This window comes from Solea senegalensis, linkage group LG20, assembly GCF_019176455.1.
Source record: "Solea senegalensis isolate Sse05_10M linkage group LG20, IFAPA_SoseM_1, whole genome shotgun sequence".
Classification (NCBI taxonomy): Eukaryota; Metazoa; Chordata; class Actinopteri; order Pleuronectiformes; family Soleidae; genus Solea; species Solea senegalensis.
Genome location: NC_058039.1, coordinates 6900558 through 6925301, shown reverse-complemented (window position 1 = coordinate 6925301; position 24744 = coordinate 6900558). Strand labels below are relative to the sequence as shown.

Here is a 24744-nt window from a genome sequence, read left to right as displayed (position 1 = left end):
AACGAAAACGTGGGAAATGAACAAATTATTACACCCATATACAGAATATGCAGCGAGAAGAAACTTATATATAAAAATGGCACACGGCAATCAATACTTTTGCTGCTTGTATCATACTGTATATAACAAAAAAAGAAGTATTTACAAAAAACCAATACCCACTGTCACTTGTCAATTTTTTTTCTTTTCTTTTCATTTGAAACGGAGCAAAAACATTCTTTTTTGGGAAGAGTGGGCGGGAAACATGAATTTCTTTCTTTTTTTTCTTTTTAATCATTTTTGCATTTTTAGTTTTCCACTCGAACCTTGTGAACCTCCCACTGTCTTGGGGCGGTGTCTCAGGCTGTGGTAGTTTCATGGTAGTATGACACAGTATGGGGCATTGAGAAGTATAGGGAAATGTAGGATAAGCTGGTGGGGGGGAGGGGTTGGGTGGTGTTCCTTAGGGTCAGGGGTGGTGGAGGAGATTTTTAAGGTGGAAAGTGGGAGCTGTTGGGGTTTCTCATGCGGTCAACTCTTCTCTCAACTCCTTGTTCCTGCGCACTTCCTGAGCATGCTTCTCCTGGAAGAAACACACAAACACAAGTGTTCTTTTCCACATACTTTTTTTTCCTTTCTCACTGCAGCATTTTAGTTTGTTGACCTGACTTCACTCTAGTTAAAAACTGTAATATAGCTTTTGTAGGTCTACTATACAACTATAAAATAAAATGCTAAATGAATGACTTCAAAGCAATGCCTATATATAGAGTAGTCAATATTCATGACTTAGCATTTGATCAAAATACTGCTTAATAATGATGCAATGTGAACATTTTAAATAACATTTTAGACATGATTTAGTCCATCCCTCAGATTACAAAAAATCAGATTACACGACTGAAAGGAAAGCAGCAAATATGTGACCATAATTATTCAAATTATATGAATACGAACTATAAAACATGTCACCTTGTGTGCATATAAAATTCATACATTTTGAGAGAAATGTCAGATATGAAGAGAATGTTTGGATGTTTGGCTCTTTACATGCTATGATCACCAGATTTAGAAAATAACTAGATAGATAAAAAATAATTTAAATTTGGGATATATATATATCCCAAATTATATATATCCCAAAATATATATATACATATATATGTATATATATATATATACAAAACCACACTAAGTGTAAACCGCCCCACTCCTCACCCTCTCCTGCAGGCGCTCCATCAGGGCGGCCATGTAAGCCATCCGGTTCTCCTCGATCTGCTCCATCTTGAACTGGAGCTTCTCCTCGGCCATGCGGCTGAAGTTGCTGTTCTCCTCCATGGCCTTCAGCAGCACGTCGCGCTCATGCTCCCGTTTCTCAGCCAAGGCCCGGAGTATCTGTGCCTCCTGGGACTGAGGAGGGAAGAGAGGAGGAGATGAGTCAGGGAGAAAGGTGTCTATAGAAAGAGAGTGATTTATTATTCTCCTTGTCATCTTCTAATGACATGTTCTTTCATTTCTATAATGAACTGTATGTTTGACCTACATTATTGGACATCTGGTGTTAAGATTTTTTTTTTGTGCCAAACTGTGTTATTGATTGGTTGATTAGTTTATTGGTGGGTTTCTGGATTTGTCAGCTGCTGGCCTGACTCTATTGACATGCAAATCAATGACATGCAGGAATAAGCCAGTGCAGATAAAGCAGGGTAGATTTTGCAGCCGCAGTAGTCGTCAATGTGACGCTCAATTGACAAGAACAAACCAGACATTAAATTAGATTTGTCAATTAGTCACGGAAAGTCAAGTATTCCAGGAATATGAGGTATTACGTTGTTGTGGCTTATAAATCAAAGTGATATGTGGCAGCTGGGTGCGCCGATAATGATTGGAGACATCCTTACTCTCCTCCGGTCCTCAGCTGCCTCCAGTTTCTTCTGGATGTCCTCCAGGGAGATGTCCCTCTTTGGGGGGCTGGTGATGCAGTGGTTGACATCAGACACAGGGGAGGTGGGCTTCAGGATGACCTCAAAGGCCTGGCCTGAGGCCCGCTTGTTAATGGGCTTGATGTCCATGTCTGCTTGTGTGTAAATTAAAGAAGAAACAAGTAAGGAACCCCGCTTCATTCAAGCATGCCGCAAAAGTGTGATGATAAGTGACTCGTGCATTTTATTACCTTCAAAGTCACCCATGATGTTTTTGCGGGTCTCGGGGTACAGACAAGAGCAGATGAGCGAGAGAACTGAGATCTCCTTCATCTTCTCTTTGTAAGCTGCGGAGGAAAAGTGAAACATGACTGCATCTTAGTTTGTTATACAGCATGAAGCGTCATTAACCCACTAACACACAGACAGATGAGACATCATTAACCCAATTCTCGCTCCACAGGAGGTCCGTGATTGTCAGAGGAACAGTTATACATCACTTTAAAGAACGTGTGGGGGAGATTGTGTGGCCTTTGTTTTCAGCAGAGCAGGAATGGATGTGTCCTTGTGCTTGTCCTAATTTCCCCACCAGCAAAGATGCTGCTGCGTTCCCCACAGGATCCACCACACACCATTAGCTATGCATTTCACTTCAGCCTATTATTTATTTACGTGGCCAGACCATCTCCCCACTGTCTTACAGCGACTCTCTGCCTACATCCAAATAAAACAACACGAGATTAGTTTATGCCCTCCAGGTAATTTGGGCTGTTTCTCATCTTCACTGCCCGTGGCTCGATGGCCCGGCTAACAGCTGAGGATTTAGCTTATCAGCATCACACAGAAATATGAGACTTTCCATTTATGGTGCAAAAAGCTAATAACACTGGAGCAAAGTTGGCATCGATCACACTGCATTTGGCAACCTGCAAACTGCTGAGCAGGAAATAAAGGACAAGGTGCTCCAAAGAGCAGACAGAGAAGAAAACAACCACCCTTGTCTAACCTTGATTTGTTTTATTCCTGCGCTTCTGTCACCTACTTAATATCAGCTCCCTGCAGGGAAAACGGCAAAGAAAATATCTGCAACACACTGCAGGTTGTAACATATTCTGCTTCTGCACATGGCTGCTCAGTTCTGTCAGGGTGGCGCTGCTGCTACTGCTGCCTGGTGCTGCAGATTTCCATACCCCAACACTATGGCATAATCCATCACTGAGAGCACAAGGCCTGCAGGGCTGACTGTGCTTCACTGACGGATGATTTACAGGCTTACAGTAGCAAAGAAAAAAAAAGAATAGATTTACTGTGAAAGAACTTCTCCATGGTGGGGTTCAGTGTACAGTAAGATTAATCCAAATCCTATTTCTTACTCTTATTCTCCACTTTCTCCCTCTCTCCCACTCCCTCTCTTCATCTTCTTCTATCTCCGTCTCACTTTCTGCCCTGCAGACTGGCAGACGCCACATTAATGTGATCAACTCTCAGATGTAGTTCTCTACTCTCTGATGGCCTTGTTAACCCTTTCTCCCTGAGGAGGAAGTGGAAGTGGGCGTGAGCACGCATGATAGTGATGAAAGAACACTGCATGTGGAAATTGGGAGAAAGGAGGTGAGATGGAGATATCATTATCAAAATTGCACATCTGTTGGTTCTCATCCTTGCATTAGAGTTTAGAAATTCATATTTTTGATGCTATTTCATGCGACAATGTGCCATCTTCCAGTGTATGAAATATATTGGATTAAGTTGGGGGTTACGTGATATTTTACCCAAATCTTTTAGCTCCACATGGAGATAAAGGCATGTCTGTCTGGTGACAGATGCTCACATGAAAGGAGTGTCAACAAGGGAAGGAGTTGAGTGGCAGATGATGGAGGCAAGTGAGGAAATACTTGGTGTAAGTTGCAGCTAACAACTTTCTGATGAGACATCACAGGCGACGACGATGACGCGGGGAGAGAAGTAGAAGTAGTAATGCAAGCAGCTCCCAGTGGGACCTGCCGCCGCCATCAAACAGCCCCAGGGAAGCTGCTTCCACCCTAATGGAAGCCACCACCTCAGGTGGATAGCACTTTCGTTTGTAATTAGTGGACCACACCATTTCTGCTGACAAGAGGGGGAGAAACAGAGCTTTTGGAGGGTTGTCACACACACTCATTAGCTGCTGGGTGCACGTCAAGACCCCGGCAGCCATTTTCTCACACACACACACACACACACATACAAGCTCCACCACTTGACAGCTCCAGACCGAAACAAATCAGTGGAGCAGGTAATTTGGGTTAAGTGCTTATGGAGCACATCAGTGGAGATTCTTGTTTAGTGGTTGCCAGGCTCTGGTCGCAGCCTTTTCTCTGCTCAGCACAACTTTATTTTCATAATTAATTGCTTTGCATCCTTATTGGAAACTGGCCCACCTGTGAGATATACTTTAATGTGGGTAATCGCAGTGTTATTTGATCAATGAATTGATTAATGGTACCTTTTTTAAAATGTTACTGTCAAATCTTCCAAAATAAATTGAAATTTGAAACAATGCAGTTGGCAAATTGAAAAGGCTGCAATCTGTGTTGTACGCCAATTAAAATGGAATCTAAACATGTTGCAATACCAGTTTGAAAAAACACAATTTCTTTAGTTTTTTTACCCAAATTGTTTCCATTATGTGTTTATCTATATCATTCTTCTTTCCTTTTTGTTATCTTGGAAGAAAAACACTCACTGTGAATTTAAATTGCACTTGGCTCTCTGATGCATGAGATATTGCTTTTATATCCGTATTAGAAAAATACTGATTTCTCTGCAGTGGGGAAAAAAAATATGAAATTGTAACTTTATTACTCTGGAGAGCAAATATCTTTTCCCTCTGTAAACGCCATGGTAATAAGCTCACTCCCTGTGGATCAAACTCATAAAAATGATAAATGATTCCTGGATGACAATCTGTGCATTCCCCTAGCAGCAAACACAGATTTAGGCACACTTTTTTTTATATCAGAATATAAGATAAGGCAGAACATTGTTCATAGACGACACCGCTCTAATGCTTCCACTCCATCTGGCTGGTTCCAACCAGTCAGATCTGAAACCTGGCTTTCAGGGACCTGCTGCTCTCGTCCCAGTCACAGACACACAGCCTGCAAACTGCACTTCCTCTTCCAATCCATCAGTGACAGCACAGATCATTTGTATCTACTGAACCTCCTCCTCCTCTTCCTCCACGAGCATCCCTCTTCCCCTGCAGCACATTCTTCTGCATCACGTCTTCATTTCATGCCTTTTCGTTTCTGATGAGTTCTCCATCTTCTGCCTATTTAATCTCCCACACACTCTGCATCCAGTGGGAGCCCCAATTCTGTAACAGCACACACCACCACGCCCCGGGTTCGTCCTTTGCTTTCCTAATTTCTCTCAGCCACACTCAAAAAGTACAAAAGCGAAAAAATATGGAAGGTTATAAACAAACATAAAACTATGTCCTTGTTTATCACGGTATTTACTGTCCTTCTGGGGTCTATAGCTTCACAGCAGCATGGGCTTGGCAAAGGCTGTGTCGGGCTCTTACAGGCCCTTTACTGCAAGCCCACATGGCAACAACACCATTACACAATTATGGAGGTATCACTGGAGCAGAATTGGCTGTTAAAGTAAAATGTTACTGCACCCAGGTGAGCGGGGGCAGGTTCAATCATTGGAATTATGTCTTTTTGTCCCTGCATGGAGATAAACGCTGCAACTAGAGATGACTTTCTATTAACTTAAAACACTAATCAAAGTTTCCTAAATCTCTGTGTGATGTTTTAAAATCCAAAGATGTCTATTGATTAATCAATCAGATGAAGGTCAGTGCACCCAAACTGAATGAATAAAATATTAAAACATCTCTGATCACTGATCTAAAACAGAGCTAAAATCAGGAAACTATAGATATAATAATAATTGAACAGATAATGAGTTAATTCCGCATCATCTCTGCTAGAATGACTGTCACTTCGTCGTCTCTGCAACAGTCATCCAAACCAGTCATGGGAGCTGCACTGATCAATGAGACACAGTGATAAATCAGGATGAAATATGAGTCTTCAGCTTCACACACATGGCCCATGATGACAATAGTGATTCAATGATAAAATGGCAAATATTACTCATAGTTGCTTAAAGATTGACGGTGTTATAATCCAAGGCACTGTTCTACATGTGTACAAAGGAATTGATTTCAGAGCACCGGCTGAATGACCACACCTAGATAACACAAGACTGCAAAATATAGATCAGGTAAAGTGGTATAGAGGCCTTAATGCACATGGGAATGGTTCCAAGCACTAGTTTGTTTGTTTGAGGACTTACCAATCCATTCAGTATTGTGTGATGTAGGCTTTATAAGATCTCCACATAATCTCCACAACTTCACATATAAACAGTATTCTAAAGCATAATTGGAAATGTGAAAAGTCAAGGTATTTCGTATCTTATTATGAGGAATGTCCAGGAAATAAAAGAGTCCAAAATGAACTCAGTGGCCTGATGAGTGCTAACTGGCATGATGATGACTGCTCTCTTTCCCAGCGTCTGCTCCCATCTGCCCATCCCATTCTGCCCGTCCACAGCTCAGATCACAGAGCAGAGAGGAGGAGGCAGGGGAGAGGAGGAGGAGGAGGATGAGGAGGAGGAGGAAGAAGAGGGGGAATGAGTACAACAGCCAGGGTTTAGTTGCCGGTGTCCCTCAGCACATTTGCCATGCAGGACTTTTACCGCTGTCTGTCTGCATGCACCTCCATCTATCAAGTGCCAAGTCAAGTAGAAAACAAACACCCTGTTCTCTAAACACACGACACTTTTAAGCCTGTGCACACACTTATTTCAGAACCAGCACAACGTCGTCACTGTTAGTTAGCCATGGTTGTTCTTTTTCCTCAAACCCTGCAGATCACACGAGACATAATGGGCCTCAAATATCCATAAGGCAATGGAAAACAGCCCATTTCAGTAGAAATGAGGGCCCTCCCACCTGCTATAACACGTTTTTTTCCCCATTTGTTTCTACCAAATACTGCATCACTCTACTACAAAAAACCCTACTGTGGCCTAATAATGAGGCATTAAATACATAGGCTACATTTGACAGTCAATAATCCTCCTAACAGGATTGGAGACTTATAATCCTAAAACGACATTTCATTACCATGCAGTCACAGGATAAATCCTTCCATCGACTGGCAAAGAATCTGAATAAGGATGCTCTGGCCCCCCTTTCTCTCTCTCTCTCTCTCTCTCTCTCTCTCTCGCTGTCTCTCTCTCTTTTAATTCAGCCTCAAAAATGAATATGCAGAAAAGCTTGTTTTTTTTTGATAAGGACATTTGCCACAGTGAAACGTTTCACACCTATTTGAGAGCGGCGGGCTTGAGCAGAGGCACCGGGGATGATGTTGGGTGGGGTCGCTGCATTATGCTGCACAGACTGTGAGTCAGGCAGAGAGAGGCAGGTGCGGCAGGCAGCGACTAAAATACTGCTGCTGCTGCTGCTGCGTAAGGGGGAAAATACAAGAACCTCGCCTTAATTGTGTCTACATGGATCCATTCTCCTTCATTCCTAACCCTTGATTTAATAAATCAAGATGCGTCACTGATGTGACAGATTAGACATAAATGGTGCACACTGCTCACATCTCCTGCCCTGCTGAGGACAATATATAAAGTGTTTTTTAGGGAGGCAGGTAAATCAGGAATTTGCTGCAGAAAATTCAATTATATAATAAAAACTTGCAGGGGAGTTTGACCGCTCCCTCTCATCATCATCATCATCCCCTCAGCATCCTTTTGTGCCATGGGTGTCGCCACAGCATCGCAGTATCCTCCGACCTGCGACGCCGCTATATCTGATATCGGAATATATACATGTGTATATATATACATACACAGCCTATATGTGAAGTGCAAAACTCACCGATTGCTGTCTTTGCCATTTTTGTAGGGTGGTGTCGGGGCGGGTTGGCCGGAGGAGTGTGCGTCGTTTGCTGGATGCTGTATCTCAGGGTGGAGGAGCTGCTGGTAAGGCACTGAGTCAGCAGAGACGAGAGATGCTGGTGCGCCTGGTGGTCTGGTATAGGCTGTGTGAAGCCAGCGCTAAATATCCAGGACGTGATCGGAAGTGTCGCCATCGGAACCTTCACAATAAAAGCAAAATAATAGTAATAAAAAAACCAAACAAAAAAACAATGGAGAACCACATGGGTGTGTCCTGGTTAGGGTTGGGGTCACATTGCATTGAAGGGTTAGGGTTAACCCTTATTGTGAAGCACTTTGAGCTGCAATCCTTGTATGAAAGGTGCTATACAAATAACGTGTATTATTATAATAATAATAATAATAACAACAATAATAATAATAATAATATCACTATTAATGATAATATAATGATGATGATAATAATAATAATAATAACTTATTCATTTAGTGAAATGCAAAGTCCTCAAGCCAAACAATAACCTCCTGATCCACTGTATGCAGAGCGAGCGACCCTCCCTTCAGTCTGTGGAGAGAACAAGCTTCAGTGATGTGTTCTATTGTTTGCTCCTCTCCACAAGCACACAATGGACTTGCATGGGCTACTGCCCCATTTGTGAAGGCTGGCCAAGCAGGGGCCATGTCTGTCCACTTCTGAATCTATTGAGGGTTGACCACTGTCTTCTTGGGAGGTTGTTGCCAGGGACGTATTGAGTGGGGTCTGACACCACATGTTTGTTTAGTCTGGATCCTTGTAAAGTCTGCAGGTCGGTAATAAAATTGGACACTGGATAGCTACTGGAAAACATGTTTTTTATAAATGTTTTATGAATATTTACATACAATAACAGAAGCAGTACTATCCAGTAAAAAGGAGGAGTGTCCTGTTTGGCTATAGGATGCAAGTAAGTAAGTGGGTCATGTGACACTGTATTTATTTCCTTAACAGCAATTTGGGCAAGGTAAGACGCATGGCATGTTTTTTTTAATGTTTGTTTGTTTTCCCAAAACAGTGATACTTTTTATTTTTTATTTTTCTGATTATCATCTTATTTCTTGTCTATATATTTCTATTTAGCTTATACCACACAATTGACTTGTTGGCATTTTAGCGTCATTCATCCATTTGTGTTTCTGTCCCTACTGCACACCCGAAGTGTGACTTACAATGACGCACCATGCATTAAAGGACCTTATTTTGAAATGTGTAAACAGGAAGTCTCGCAGCACTATCTGACTGCGTTTGACGCTACTACAGTAACGAGCGTTTACGTGCACTGGGTACCACAGTCGCGCCTTGACGCGCCTCTCCAGTCAAAGGCCTGAACCAAACCACTGTCCACATGATTAGGAGAGTTCAGGCCCCACTTGAGAGCAGTGGGTGTTTCCCTCTTTGTTTCTCTGTGGAGATGGCCACGTTCCAAATCTGCTGTCTGTCCATGGTGCTGAAAGGAAGAAGGAGTCTAGAGCAATGGCACTTTGACAAAAGACCCTTTTATAATCATATGGTTTGATTGTCCCTTGTAAAATCGTGTGGAATGATAACATTGTGGAGGATTAAGACTGAGACAGATGAACTGGTTCCTCCAGTCTTTATGTGGAGTATCTACAAACTGCAAAACAAGGCCCTCCTTAAGACTCCGTGTAAAAGTACAGATTCACACAGCATCGAATCATAACAGTTCTTATTTCTTTCAAAATGCAGAAAATACCGGTGGTCAAGGATCTGGCAAGATGATAAGGTGGAGCAGCAACCAGCAGGAGGCAGCAAATCTCAGATTATAGAGGCTTGGAGAAAATAACTTCTTGCAAGAGCCATTTGATGTGTATGACTTGCTTATTTTACTTTTTTTCTAGTTTTCAGCCTAATTTTACTAATTTACCCATCATTTTAAAGGCTGGATACAGAAATGATTACCTGCTCATTGAGGCTGTCAGCAATACAAGGTGCCTCTGATCGTCATCACATAATCATGTTTGATGGGAAAGCAAACTAATGACTTCAGTTTATTTGCAGAAAAGTTTGAGAAAAAAAATGCATTACCTACCTACAAAAAATGCATTGGTCAGTTATACTCAGTGGCGTGCGCAGACATTTAGAAGGGCAGGGGCATGTTAGAAAGTGCGACCTGGGGCCAAAGGGGAATGAATTTTATGTGGCCTCTATAAGTGCTTTCAGACAGACATGTTTCTGGTTCTGGTTCTGTTCTGGAGTCTCAGGACCTTGATTCCCACCAGTTTAAGAGGAAGTGGGAGGGCGTTACTCAGGCAGAAGTAAACACAACACCAGCCCTTTTTCTCTATACTTCCTCTACTTCCTGCTGATTTTAACAGCAGTTGCAGCAACATTTCAGGTTCCAAACCAAATTTCTTTCGGTTTGAACGCACCGGCCGGCCGACTAGAAGAGCACTCTGTAAATACAAACCATAATAATGGCATCCTTTTTGAATGGAAGGACACCCATATGCAAGGGCATCTTATAGGGCACTGCAACACATTTCTCCACTAGAAAGGCACTCCTATAGAAATGTTTTAAATGTATATTTAAATGCTGTTAGCCAGCGACCCCTGTGACCCTCATGTGCAAGGGGGATAAAGGGTAAAAGATGGATGGATACCCCCCTGCACGCCACTAGTTATACTTATTAATCAGTAAATATAGATTTACAAATTAAATGTCATTTTTTTAGTACAACTTTAAACGTTTTAATTAAAATGTAAAAATATATATATTTAATAATAAGTCTGCATTATTAGTCAGATTAGTCTTTCACAATTGTTAGATTGATTGTGTCATTAAATATTGGAGCGTCACAACCGTCCCTCGCTTCTGGCTCGTGGATGTTCTTTATTGAACCACAAACACTTAGTTAACGATATTAACGATCCGCATACCTGCTTGACCGTATCACCGCTCCATGTGTAGATCCGTCCGCTAGACTGAGCCCTCATTAGCTAATCGTAACTGTATACGTGTCAAGTATATACTATCCGCCATATGATGAAGAGACACTGTACCTCTTTGTCGCTTTTATTCGCCGTTTCTGTAGGTGTTAGTGTACATTTCGTTGTATAATTTTCAGCTCGGATTGGCAGCGGGGGCAGCTGGTGCTGCCACCCTGTCTCTGGTGGTTTATGAGGAGGAGCTACAGAAACAGCCCGGGCTTAACATACAGGGGAACTTCACTCAGTGCCATTCACACAGAAGAGAGAAACGCGGGCTAACACCCAGCCTCTTCTTCCACGAGAACTCAAGAAGAGGCACCGCATTGAACGGTAAATATAATCTTTCTTCAGGTTGCACATGTTTGAGGAGCGTCGTAGGTCAGGACGTGGTAGAGAGATGCTAACGTGTCCACACATGTGTGTGTGAGAGTCACATGATGTTAGCGTGTTTGTCATCATCAGCAGCAGCAGCAGCATCATTTCTTCTGCGTCCACATGTGTAAGCTAGCTTCTGGTTGCTACTTTGGCATGCTTGTCCCATGCTAATGCTTTTAACAATTCCACTCGTGCCACATCAGTGCCCGTTCGTAAAGTCAAACCGTCATAATACATTCACCATGCTAATAGTTAAATGACCATTGTCGACGTACTGTGTACATATTGAACAGTCGGAGCTGAGACAATGTGACCTCAAAGTAGTTAACTGTCCACCTCTCCATCCTGTTTGCGCTCGGCGAGTTAGCCCACAGTAAAATTAGAAACCGTTTCTTCAAACTTAATTCGAGTCCTATCTTTTCTCTCTGTTCCCTTAAAAAACCAAGAAAAAAACCAAAAGGCGTCATTGTGGCGATATAGAATCCTGAACTCCCACCGGGATGTCTTAGATAAACTAATGACACACAGACCAGATGCTAGCTAATAATTTCATTGGTACCATAATAGGACACACAGCATGTCCCTCTAAAGGACGTCACCTCACTAATACATGGCTGCGTGCAGGGACAGAAGAGGAGAACTTTAGCTATTTAACAAATGGCACGCCTTACATAATAACCGGAGCCTATCTATCAATCATATCTTGGAATGTATTTGCTGATTTCTCTCGCTGTTAAACAACCACTCCTGGCTGGACACTGAAGTTTGTATTGAACTGTCCACTGTCTCACAAATCAATAGAGAATATCAGCACTTAATCACACAGAAGCTGATGGGCTACAGAGTCACACCTGTGGATGAACAACCACTGTGTGCCGTAATCTAAAATGTTCTCAATGGACTCTGGTACGGCGCAAGAGCAGTTTACAAATGTCAGTGGGAAAGACTAACTGAGAACATATTCATAAGATATTGTAGCCCCCCGTTTGTGTCCATGTCCCAGGCTTCTTCAAGGGTTTATACAGGTAACAATGAAAAAAGGTCACTTGCTAATACTTTATCCACTGTAATGCATGTGCTATTGTAAGACGATATGTTCTAGTTTTTGTTGAGGGCTGTCGTGCCAGTGACCAACTACTTGGTTTCAACAATGGCTTTTTAGGCTAGACAGGTTTTGCCTTTCAGTGACACGCCTGTTTTTTATCACAATCTTTTTGCTTCTCTTTTCATCACCCCATCTCAGCCTGTGGTGCTACCAGGAATTTGTTGGTCCCCTTCGTCACTCCACGTCACTATCCTGGTAGCTCAGCCGAATTGAGCCTGAAAGCTGTGAATCAGAATGGGTGCTGAGGGAGACACAGCCTCTCAGGGCGGTAGTGTGCGGCTGCAGCAGGAGATTTCTCTCCTCCATGGTGTATGTCTCATTGTGGGAAACATGATTGGCTCGGGCATCTTTGTCTCACCTAAGGTAGGAGCCTCTGAAAATTTGTATTAAACTGATCTAAATGTATTTCGAGAGTGATGAATTATTGTTTTGATTGCAAAATACGTATATGCTACTGTTAATATTTACGCCGATGGTAAATTGGGAATATAAAAATATTATACAAAATATCAAATATTTTTGTCTGATTGTCATTAAAATTGATAATACAACTTTATTTATTTCTACGGAGGCAGTTTGTTGCAGAGCAGCCTGGCATTCATGTACAAAACATTTAATCATGTAAACAAATAAATAGCTAACAATAGTTAAGAAACAGAGCTTATTGTGTTGAAAAATGAAAACTACACCGAACACTTTCACCTCGTGCTTTTTGCTGCTTTTCATGTGTCTTGTTTACGGTACATGTCTTTGTTTTAACTGTATACACATTCTGTACCCCTCAGGGCGTCCTAATGTACACAGGCTCATTTGGCCTCTCCCTGGTTGTGTGGGCCATTGGAGGGGTATTTTCTGTGTTTGGAGCATTATGTTATGCTGAGCTGGGAACCACCATACATAAATCTGGGGCGTCTTACGCCTACATCCTGGAGGCCTTTGGAGGTTTCTTAGCTTTTATTAGGTATGCACGTTCACTCCTATCTGTTCATTGCATTTTAACCTATATTCCTCCAAACAATACACAATAGAAACACACAGATATTAAGCATAATTATCCTGTGAATCTTAATTGTCGACATGTAGGGATACTTGTTGGTGATTAATTTTTTGTTGTATATGAACTTCACATAATTCAGTGTATTAATTCCTTCTCAAGCATTCCTTGTACAATACTTGAATGGTAGCAAAAGACTTTGCCCAAAATATTCACCATTGATCACTGTTGTTTTATTAAATTGTAGTTGGTACGTTCATATGTTTTGTGGTAATAAATATGTATCAATAACTTTTTTTATAGACTGTGGACATCACTGTTGATAGTAGAGCCAGCCTGTCAGGCAGTGATAGCCCTGACCTTCTCCAACTACCTCGTCCAGCCTTTCTACCCTAGCTGCATAGCCCCCTACGTTGCTGTCCGTCTAATTGCTGCTGCCATTATATGTAAGTTTACACCTGTACTTAATGCAGTTGTATTCTCTATTTAAGCTGTTAATAGTATGTGTTTACATGACTGGTTGGGCTCTTGTGTTTGTTTTCCTGCACTAGCCATGATCATGTACGAAACATGGGTGAAGGGTTGGGTATATATTGCTTCTAATTTGATGTAAGTGCATTGGTGTCACTATTTACTGACCCTCACAGCACATGAGAAGACCCATAATATTGAGAATATTCATGTTTAGCTTGTCAACCTATATAACCTGTTTGGTTTGTTTACTTTTCAAGTCTCTAGCAAATAGTTTGGGTAAAAGCCATGCATGCATGAAGTCGTTGGATCAACAGGGCAAACTGCATATTAGAGGTTGTGGATAGTTTTTTCTTTTTTCTTTCTTATTACGCCAATTGTCGGTTCAAAGCTTTGTCTGGTCAATGGCTGCGATAACCCTGAGTAGGGATGTCCGGATTAACCACAAGAATTTGAAAGAGGTGGTCTGGAATATTTGGGGTAGGGGTAAATAACTCACGAGTCGCAATGGAAGTCACATCGTGTGTGTGTGGGCGTGGGCGGGAAGGCAAGGCATGTCACCCACATTCAGCTTACCAGGCATGTGAAAGAGCTGGAAAATGGCTGAGGGAAGTAGTAATCCATTATACCCATCAAACAAGTCTGCATTTAAAAAAAAAAAAACATGGTGTTCCCAATCTGCAGAGCCTGTCACCAGAATGTTGCTGCTAAAGGTTGCAACACGTCCAACATGATAACATTACATGATAACCATCCTTATTTGTTTGCTCAAATCAAAAAAGACTTAATTAGTAAAATGTACTGAACTGGCCCAAAGCTGTGTAACTCTTCCAGAGCAATTAATCACCCAAGTTCACAGAGAGTTTACACAGACACATGGGGGAGGGGGGACTATCTCAGGTAGAAAAGGAAAAAAGAATATGTGAAGGTTCTCCGTCATCTAAATTCTTACATCCAAAAGATCGTTCTCTATGTAAACACAAATGATATAGTATCACTCATGTGAACTCAACTGTGCTCTTTGTCTCTTGGTAAAATATAAAATTATATGCATAAACACCTGAGAGTAGGTTGGTTGAATTGGATAACATTGGTTTAATTGCCGTTTTCTTCATTTGTCTCTTCCAGGTCTGTTGACTTATGTGAACTGTATGAAAGTGAAATGGGGTGCCATCCTTCAGGTCATTTCCACCGTAGCCAAGGTCATAGCTCTTATTGTCATCATTATTGCTGGTCTGGTGAAGCTGGCACAAGGTAGGAACAACTGCTTTTTCACTTTCCAATTGTTTGTATGATTTAAAGAAATGAATTGAATACTCTTATTCTATTGTTTTTTTGGAGGAAGAATTTAACAAAAAAAAAAACAATATTATATTTCCCATTGTTAACATTTAGGAGAACTGAAATTGACATTTTAAAGCAGTTATTTTGAAGTTTAATGTTGATAAAATAAAATATTTGTTTTAATATGCTTAAATAGTATGTTTGGACAGCACACTATCATTGATAGTGACTCTCATGCTCAAAGAAAACCAAACTATAATTAATTCAACAAATGTATTTACTTGAAGGAGCTCGATGCTCAGACTCGATCAATACATTTATTAATGTCTTATTTATTCAGACAGTATTTATCAACCGATAGCTAATCTTATCACTAACTAAAAGCTACTGTTAACTCGTAAGCTGTCGAACACTGCATTTTTTATTGAAATTGCTCGTATTTCTACCTTGACAAGCAAAACTGCTATTGCACTTGTGGCAACAATTGTTGATTGCATAAATTCTGGTGGAATATAACCAGACTTAGGAACGTTTAGCTCTTTCCACTAGGACTTAGTGGTAGAGGGTCTGTGTTTGTGTTGGTTTGCCATCCGTGTGTGAGCGAGTGACAAACAGGCAGCAGGCTGGGACAGACACACACAAATCTCTCATCTGCAGCGAAAATGGCAAAAAGCTGTCGCAGACAAGCGGCAATTAAAAAACAAAATACTGTTGGCAGCACAAACATTTACACATGTACAACAAAGTTTTCCCCCAGGGCCCATTTAATTCTCGGTTTTGGTACCCATCCCTAGTTCTGGCATGTATTAGTTGGAAACTGTATTGAAATAATACTTGAGTCTAATAAGTTTTTGCAGGTGGCTGAAACTTGAACCCTTGATCCTGTGTTAATAAACCCATGTTTTGTTGTTGTAGGTTTTGACCAGAACTTTGAAAATGCATTCAAAGGGTCCAAGCTGAATCCTGGTGACATGGCTTTGGCCCTTTATTCAGCACTGTACTCCTACTCAGGCTGGGACACACTCAACTTCATCACAGAGGAAATCAAGAACCCAAAGAGGTTTGGAGAGTGATATTTTCAAGCAAAATTGTTTTTCCTTCCCCATTGATCATTTATTTAAATTCATAACTTCAGTTAAGTTTCTTTAATGTCTTTAAATATTTCTTTAAATCTATAATTTCTGTCTGCCTCTCACTCACTAGAATCATGTTTTAACCTTTTGTATACCTTTTTGTGAGTGTTTTTAAGTCAATGTAAACCACTTTCTCCTTTGACGTTGTAGGAATCTGCCCTTATCCATCGCTATCTCGATGCCTATTGTCACAGTGATCTACATCTTGACCAACATAGCTTATTACGTGGTCATGGATGCAGACAAAGTACTCAACAGTGAAGCTGTTGCTGTGGTGAGTGTCTGAAGATCATAAACTCACAGTGCAGTTGTCGTGCGCAGTAAAAACCTGGGTTATAAAGCTAATTAGTACATCACAGGACTTGACAGCATCTGCTCAGTCTCTCAGGAGCAGCAGGTTTCATCTTTCCTTCCTGTCTCCTGCCGTCATCTCTTTCAGTCTGGCTGAATGCCGCTTGCACTAATATCTGGTTCGGCACTCGCTCTCGGTTATTTGGGACTGTAGGAGTTGAGATGATGACAGGAACCTCATTTAGCTAAAGAGGTTAGCGCACCGCACAGGAACCTGGGAAGCTGATGTGCTCAGTGCAGAGTTGTATTTAGGCTTGTTGTCAATGGTATTTGATTATCTTTTTTGTTGGGAGTATTTAGTTTAATGGTTTCAGTGATTCCATTTAACAATGTACTGGCTCTGTGCACTATTGAATTTATGTAATATTCATGTTTTCATCACTAGATGTCAGATAAGTCCAAGTTATTGATGTATTTGCTTTAAGTGAACGATGACATCAGTATTGAGTTGTGCTTTTTACTCAGAATGCTATCACCTGTAGCTAACCTAATAGCACTTGGCAAAATATTTTTCATGGCAGTTTGTCTCTGCTAAAGACTTTTTTCTGAAATCACGCTATAATGTGATTGGTATAGTTCACGTTCCCTTCAAAATCAAATATTCAAAGCAGGGCAGCACACAGGGTAGAGATCGCCAGAGCAGACCCATGATCTGTCTCCTTATAGGCCTGTCAATCAGTCCAATTAGGCCCACTCCCTGCAACACACTCAGACACAGCATACACAGAGGGACAAAGCCCCAGAGGAATTGACAGGATCGTAACAATAGTAACACACATTTTGTTTTCTTATTGCTGGCATAAAGTATTATCAGGATGTGAAATGCAAACACTTTGTTTAAATGTTTCTACAGACTTTTGCAGATGAGGTGCTGGGCTGGGCTCGTTGGCTGATCCCTCTGGCTGTGGCCATTTCTTGTTACGGAGGCCTCAACTCCTCTATCATTGCTGCTTCCAGGTTGGTAAACACACTTAAATAATGTGACCCATTTTAGATTTTGCTTCTGAAGTGCAGGAACAAAACTTATTCCTTTTTATTGAATGTCATCAGCATCATCATAATCTTCATTAATTTTGTGCTGCAGGTTGTTTTTTGTTGGTTCCAGAGAAGGCCACCTACCTAATGTCCTGTGCATGATCCACATCAAGCGTTTCACTCCGATTCCTGCCTTGCTTTTCAATGTAGGTATCGCATATTTTAGTGGGTTTTGAAGTGACACTGGTGTCCTCAGATGACTTTTCTTTAACACAAATCATATTCTCTGTCTTCTCTTTCCAGGGTGCCATGTCTCTGTTGTACCTGTCTGTGCCTGATGTTTTCCAGCTGATCAACTATTTTAGTTTTAACTACTGGTTGTTTATCGGCCTCTCTATCGCCAGCCTGATCTACCTTCGTTTCAAAGCTCCTGATCTGCCCAGACCTGTCAAGGTAAAAAGAAAAAATACATGTCGCCATTCAAACTTCCTCTTTTTTCAACAGTCACTTTACCTATGAGTGGAACTGAGAATGCTAAAGAGTCAGTTTTCCCGGGGAAGAAAAACAGCTCACAGCAGTAGATCAATGTCAAAATGTACGTTGTAGACTGTTTACGCCGAGTAAGGTTGTTGTACCTACAGCTGCTTTGAGCGCACCATTCCTTTGCAGCTCAATGAGTTTTAAGTTCAGTAACTCCCCTATAACATCCCTCTATCTGTGGTGAGTCTGTTTGTGCATGGCAGTGACATCGGCAGGTTTAAATAAAAAATTTAAAGGTGAAATGGACGGGTTTTTGGCTTCAACTTGTGATGTGATGAAGTGATTGCACAGTGTAGTATGGGGAGGAAAAAATAATGTAGTCATTTAAAAGAGGGTACTTGTACTGCAAGCTGCAGAGCCTGCAGGAGCAGTAATGTATGTTTGTAGCTGGAGGCTGAACCATGAAGTTGTTCACAAGGGTTAATGTGATATGTTTTTGTTTTTGAAGGATTGAGGTAGTTTTATGGTTATGGTATAATAATACTTCATAGTTTATTGTAATCAGAATAAGATAAAAGCTTGGATGACCCTTTGAAGAAGCACTTCCTTTCTGACCGTTCATGTAAATGGTAATTAGAATTACCTTCCTCATTGGTTCTTAAATAAACATCAACTTTAGTGCTATATTATTCAGTGTCAGATAACTAGATTTTATATTTTTGTTTACATTTGACATAACCAAGTGGTATGTATTTATTGTATAGAATAACAAGGGGCCAAGGGTGTAGCCTTGGACAACACCACAACTCTGGAGGTCTCTGTTAAGGGGAGTACTAGAAATGTTTGATCGGATAAGTAAGATTTGAACCTGTCCAGAGCACTTGAGTGATCCAATAGATCCAATAGAATAAAATGAAAACTGTTCCTGGAAATGGAAAATGATTGTGACAATTGATTGCACAACTGTCATTGTCATGTTTTATGTGATTTATTTGGTGAATGTGATTGGTCAGAGCACTGACTGTCTTTGGCTGAGCACTTAATAGGTTGTGGTTTATATTGATATTTGTTTATGTAATCGTTTTAATCTTGCTACCTTTTCCTTCCCACCGTTTTCCTGCCTTCTACCTCACTCCCCTTCCCCCCTCACTCCTGCAGCTCTCTCTGTTCTTCCCAATCACTTACTGCATATGCAGTGTATTCCTGGTGGTCGTGCCTCTCTACAGCGACACCATCAACTCTCTGGTTGGAATTGCTGTGGCACTGTCTGGTGCACCAGTCTACTACTTCTGCCTCCACTTGCCACAAAGCTCCAGACCAGCATTCCTTGGAAAAATACTAAGTAAGAGTTTTCAGATGATATTGATATTGTGATGTATGTATTGGGGAGGCTTTGTCAGCATAGTGTTTTGTTTTTTTGGGGGTTTAGGGGTTCTTGTGGGCACCCAAAATGACCTTGCCCCTAAATGATTTCTAAAGAGATCCAGGTGTACACCATGTCTAATTCTTAATAAATTGTAATTCTATCAAAATAGTATTTTAAAACCAGTTGGGGGAAGAAATGGTGGGAAACAACTGACCATTTTTAGGGGTTCTTGTGGGCACCCAAAATGGCCTTGCCCCTAATTGTTTTCTAAAGAGATCCAGGTGTACACCATGTCTAATTCTTAGTAAATTGTAATTCTTTACCAGTTGGGGGGAAGAAATGGTGGGAAACAGCTGACCATTGAGGGTGTAAGTTTCATACTACTTTAAAAAGAAAGTTAAGAAATAGTTTCTAAACACTTTCCCTTATCCACTGATGTATACATCAGACAGATAAAATGGCCTTGCTTAAACTGAGCTTGTATTATGCGTCACATAAAACTGCACAATGAGGCTTCTATCCTCATGGGAATTTCAGAGTTATTTAAGTACAGTACATTTCTGTGTTAAGTAGCTTACTAATCTTTCTTACGCCGTCTACTGTGGATACAAGTGACTCTTTTTGTTAGATAAGTAAGTGATTAAGAGGGATTGTGATTTAGTGTTGTAAAGTTCAATGTACACTCACTATTAATGAATCTGTATCTCTGACATGCACTCACTGTGTTGCTGTACTCGATGTGCTTTAAGGTGTGACTTCAAATATGGTCTTGGTTGGAACTTGGAGTGGTTATGAGTCACTGTTGCATTACCTTTCTGTTATTCTCCTCTGGCATCAATAACACATTTTCTCCCAGAGAACTGCCGCTAACTGGATATTTTCTCTTTCATTTCACCATTCTCCATAAAACCCTAGAGATTTTATTCATTCATTTATTTATTTATTTATTTTATGGGTGAAGAAAAGCCGAAATACTACTTTATTTAGGCAAACTGGCATATTAAACAGGGCTTTGCCTTTTGTTTTAAGAACTGCACTAAATTCATAACAACACTGGGTAAAGGCATGTGGCCTGTTTTCAAGGAAAAACACATTTAAAAATGACTCGATCATACGTCGTGCCATTGATGAAAGTTAACTATTAAGTTCATTGTTGTAAGAGTGGAGCAGCGCCTTAAAGAGTCCTGTGAGACGTGAAGCTGGTGACCAGGCAGAGCAAATGCTACCAAAGTTACGTGGGACACAAATGTGTTTAGTTCTTGGCCTGTGGGTTGAAGTAAATACCCAGACTCTTCCAGAGAGCAGAGTATCCGTGTGCTTTCTATCTGACTGTAGGAGAAAGAGAGTTAGCCTGAAGCAGCTATAGCTCCAGCACTGGAATTAACATCTCCCCTGTGCTTTCCAACCACAGACTGAAGTCAAACAGGAATGTTAACACTGGGTTGCTCAAGTTTGGTTGTGTAACATACATACACTTGTCTTTAATCAATGGAAAGATAAATACTTCCTTCCATTCCATCCATTGCCTTTATTTGTAGAGCCTCAAACAGTGAGGAAGGCTTGACTCTCATTTGCAAACATTAGGCATAAGGTGTATTTCATTTTCAGGATCCACAGGAAGTCCCAAAGATTGACAGGTTGGTCATGAATGAAGGGTTTGTCAACTCCTACTGTCTGTTAACATGTACTAAAAGTGCCCTTTGGGAGGCCGCCTGGCACGTCTCTGAAGTTCATCCTAAAACCATAAAGGCTTATCAGGTGTCTGTTTTTCCATTTCCATTAAGATGTCTTGTCTCTCTCTCTCTTTCTCTACTGTCACTACAGATATGATCTCTGTTATCACCCAAAAGCTGTGTATGTGTTGTCCGGCCTCGACCGACATCGATCTGGACCACATTCACCCTGAAAAGATAGAATGATGAAGCGTGAAAGGACTCTAAAGAACCAAGAGCGTTGTGAAGATGATGAATCGAAGAAAGACGCTGCGGACAATCAGCATTTAGACGAGTAAGACTTGAATGTATTTAAAAGAGAACGTTTGCCACACGAATGAGAGAAAGATGAATTTGATTTGTACACGATGACCCTCCAACTCACAGCACTGCTCAAGCTGTACTTTCACATGGTGGCACAAGGCGCACACACACACACACACACACACACACACACACATAAGCTAACCAGAAGCCTTACAGTGACACTGCAACACACAGAAATGGATGACCCGGGTTAGAGTGAGTTGACTGAGGATTGACTCATTCATAGGAGGTTGTTGGAGTCGTGTTGATGGTGTTAGCTGTGGCCGATGCCTTTTGTTTCTTCCTGACTTTTCAGTCCTTTCACTCAAAATCCTTATGTTCTTCAGCTGTTAAGTCCCTCATGTTAATAAATAATGATTCTTTTAAAATGAAGTAACCACTGGCCTCAGGTGGCAAATGTCAGTTCGGACAATACATTTCACAAGTAAAAAAGCTGTGATTAGGGGGAAAAATAGTTAGAAGCCCTTTAGATTTGTTTAAACCACTCTGATTTATCTTGGGACCACTCAAATTAATCCTGAACCCTTTCTTTAAACAAATAGTTTAGGGCATTATCGGCCTGTGGTGCTTATTGTTACATCTCCTTCACCCACAACTATAAGTGTAAACAATACTGGTATAGCAGCCAGAAACTGAATGCAGAAAGTGCTATGAATGACGGCATTTCTGTACATTTAGGATTTGCTGCACATCTACCTTGCTGATTTAAAGCTTTATTCTAATCTGTTGTTGTGATGATGGACCAAAATTACACAAGAGGTTTTGTTAGGATTTAGTTTAGGGAATAGGTCTCGGTAGTGTTTCTGTCGACTCACGGTGTTCTCTTTGAGGAGTGGTAATCCTGTGGGATTACAGGATATTGTGCTTTTGTGTGGAATGAGAACATATTTAATTTATCTGCTTTCAGCCAAATCCTTCATTTGTATCTTCAGGGCTATGTTTGATTTCTGGTGCCTCCTAGTGGTAGCTAATATGGACTTCCATTGACCAGCAGCAAAGTTTTCCCCAAGTGTCATTGGAATGTCCATTTCCAGCGGGTGTTTTTGTCGTTTTCATTTACAGTACGTGTATTTACACTCATTGATGGGACTGCCATGACTGTCTAGATTAAGCACATGTACCAGATGAGGAGTCTGGCTTGTTTTCCTTCAGAGTAGGATCTATATTGATACATACCTCAGGATTCATCTTGCTGATGTGCACAAATTGCTGATTTTTGTCGGTTTATCGTTTTGCTCACTCTTGTCTTTAGCGTATCACAGGTGGGGTATTTAATGTGATGTCTAAATCGCGGTCTTGGATCATTTATCCACAGTACATAACCAAAGGTCTTTAAGAGGCTGATAGTCTTTCTACGTACAGTGTCGTGAGCCTGTTGCAAAGTGAGAACATTAATGCTATAGTGTGTAGAACTACAAGTGGTTTTGTCGTCCTTATCGACCCTGTGTATGTGCCTTCTGTGATTGTGGTCCGCCAAATCACTGGTTTGTCAGTTGGAAACGATCGGGACTCGGGTTTTAACTATATTTAGAGTCTTGTCTTAACCACTTTCATAACACCAGCCAATAGAAAAACACATAATGTGTTAAATGTTGCTTTAACATTTAAATGCAAGCTAGTCAGCTGTGTGTTATGTGCCATACATATATACATATTTATACATATATATATATATATATATATATATATGCAGTAAAGAATATCTATTCCCATTTATATCGTCATGTTATGAATTGTTGTATACGCAGAAAACGCACAGGACTTGAATGATGCATTTCTTTGGGTACCAAACTTTATTTCTGGTCAGGTTGATGTTTGTTGGCCAAGTTGTGTACAACTGTGTGTCTGCTCGGTTCATTGTTTTTATTTATTATTATGTTCTAGACTGCAGGAAGTGTGTGTATGCCCAAAGTAAGGCATGAGTGTACTGTGTGTTTTTATCTTAATAAACGCACTGAACAGAAAGTGCATTGTAAACACTTGACTTTGACTTGGTGTGAGATAAACATTAACATGCTTTTTTGTGTGTCTGTGTTTTGACCTGTATGCAGACACACATATAAAGACCCTGCAGCTTCACTAATTAACAATCCAGATGCAGATGATTTTAAAATCCCAGTTGGTTACTCAGCATCTCTCTACCGAAGTTCAGTTAAAACAATTTGCCATGTGTAATATTTAGCTGAAATGATTGGCACCAGCAGGGTAAAGCAGTAGAAGATGAATGCATGATTACTTTATAGTATAAATTATTCATTAATTCATTTAGGTGATTGTATAAAGTTTATACAGTCACCTTATTGTATGAATTGTAGTTTTTCCTTTGCGCCAGAATGACCCATTTTGAACTACCATGTTTTTACAGTAGTCCACAATGGACAAACTCGTTATCCTTTGAGTGTTGACTAACTGAAGGTGACATAGATTATCCAACATACTTGAAAGGGAAGAATGAGGTGAGGAATAATCAGCTGCAACATGTACATTTACCGTATTTTACACTTTGTACATTTCATCAAATATTTCTTTGGCAGTTGTTGCATTTTTGACATTTACCAGGATTTGCCTTTTTTATTTGCAAATCTATAAAATATTTTATTTTTATTTTACAACACCGCAGACTGAATATCTGACACTTAACACTATTCTGATGAAAATAATGAAAACCACATGCTATGCCACAGCAGATCAGTGCAGCACAAGCTCTCTGAGATTCAATCCGTTTCTTTATTTTAAGTGCATCTCAAGGATTTGAGTCTGGATTCTTTCACTGTTTTGTCTCTCGTCGTGATTCCTTGTCCAGGATCAAGCATTTCATCCATTACAGAAGTTAAAGTAGTTTTTTAGTAAACATGGGACAAAGCTGAAAGCAATTATTGTTAGGGAATAGTTTTAACATTTTGTCAATTACTCAAACCTAGTATAGCAGTAAGTGCATTTACATTCAGTGAGGGCAAAGCTGTAGCGTGTAAGTTTTTAAATATAAAACAAATGAATCCAGAAATGCTCATGAGGCAGATCATCTCCACATGACTTGACATGTTTTTTGTTTAATTGTTTGTGGCGACATTCCCACACTGCACGCAGAGCGATGCAGAAGAAGCACAAGACACAAGTAGAACAAGGCGTCGGCAAACATTTGAACTATGGTTGAAAACACCAAAAAGCTCCCATGGAAAGTTTTTGTAGTGGATTCAACTGCTGACGGATGTTCAGTAGGACTTCACACAATCCTGATTTTGGTTTCTCATAATAGTAATAATGTCTGATATTGCAAGTGTGTGCTCCAACAGAAGCAGTCAGACTCTCCCTGAGCA

At 40.6% G+C, this 24744-nt stretch overlaps 2 protein-coding genes across 3 annotated transcripts; one reads left to right on the top strand and one right to left on the bottom strand.

The window, feature by feature from the left end:
• Nucleotides 1-390: 390 nt before the first annotated feature.
• stmn2b (stathmin 2b) lies at nt 391-10875 on the bottom strand. Of its 2 annotated transcripts, none has more exons than XM_044052514.1 (6): nt 10804-10875; nt 7849-8068; nt 2153-2248; nt 1881-2056; nt 1198-1389; nt 391-562 (listed from the first exon to the last, which is right to left on the bottom strand). In XM_044052514.1, exons 1-6 carry the CDS (start codon nt 10858-10860, stop codon nt 503-505), a joined length of 801 nt encoding a protein of 266 aa, XP_043908449.1. In that variant the 5' UTR covers nt 10861-10875; the 3' UTR covers nt 391-502. The 2 variants fall into 2 exon arrangements, with proteins under 2 accessions (XP_043908449.1, XP_043908450.1); XM_044052515.1 differs by having other exon boundaries at nt 1881-2053.
• si:dkeyp-120h9.1 (Y+L amino acid transporter 2-like) lies at nt 10830-23406 on the top strand. The gene is made up of 12 exons (XM_044052513.1): nt 10830-11184; nt 12473-12697; nt 13120-13295; nt 13632-13774; nt 14928-15053; nt 15999-16143; nt 16367-16490; nt 17421-17524; nt 17652-17748; nt 17846-17995; nt 19181-19364; nt 21213-23406. The coding sequence occupies exons 2-12, from the start codon at nt 12569-12571 to the stop codon at nt 21305-21307; spliced, it is 1473 nt and encodes a 490-aa protein (XP_043908448.1). The 5' UTR covers nt 10830-11184; nt 12473-12568; the 3' UTR covers nt 21308-23406.
• The last annotated feature ends 1338 nt before the right edge of the window (nt 23407-24744 follow it).

Excerpts from the sequence above, each read along its gene's own strand:
- stmn2b (XM_044052514.1), bottom strand. The coding sequence starts at position 10,860 with ATGAGGGCTCAGTCTAGCGGACGGATCTACACATGGAGCGGTGATACG. Across the intron at positions 2,057-2,152 it reads CATCATGGGTGACTTTGAAG|CAGACATGGACATCAAGCCC; the intron begins GTAATAAAATGC and ends TTTACACACAAG. Across the intron at positions 563-1,197 it reads TGGAGCGCCTGCAGGAGAGG|GAGAAGCATGCTCAGGAAGT; the intron begins GTGAGGAGTGGG and ends TGTTTCTTCCAG.
- si:dkeyp-120h9.1 (XM_044052513.1), top strand. The coding sequence starts at position 12,569 with ATGGGTGCTGAGGGAGACACAGCCTCTCAGGGCGGTAGTGTGCGGCTG. Across the intron at positions 16,144-16,366 it reads GAAATCAAGAACCCAAAGAG|GAATCTGCCCTTATCCATCG; the intron begins GTTTGGAGAGTG and ends TTGACGTTGTAG. Across the intron at positions 16,491-17,420 it reads ACAGTGAAGCTGTTGCTGTG|ACTTTTGCAGATGAGGTGCT; the intron begins GTGAGTGTCTGA and ends ATGTTTCTACAG.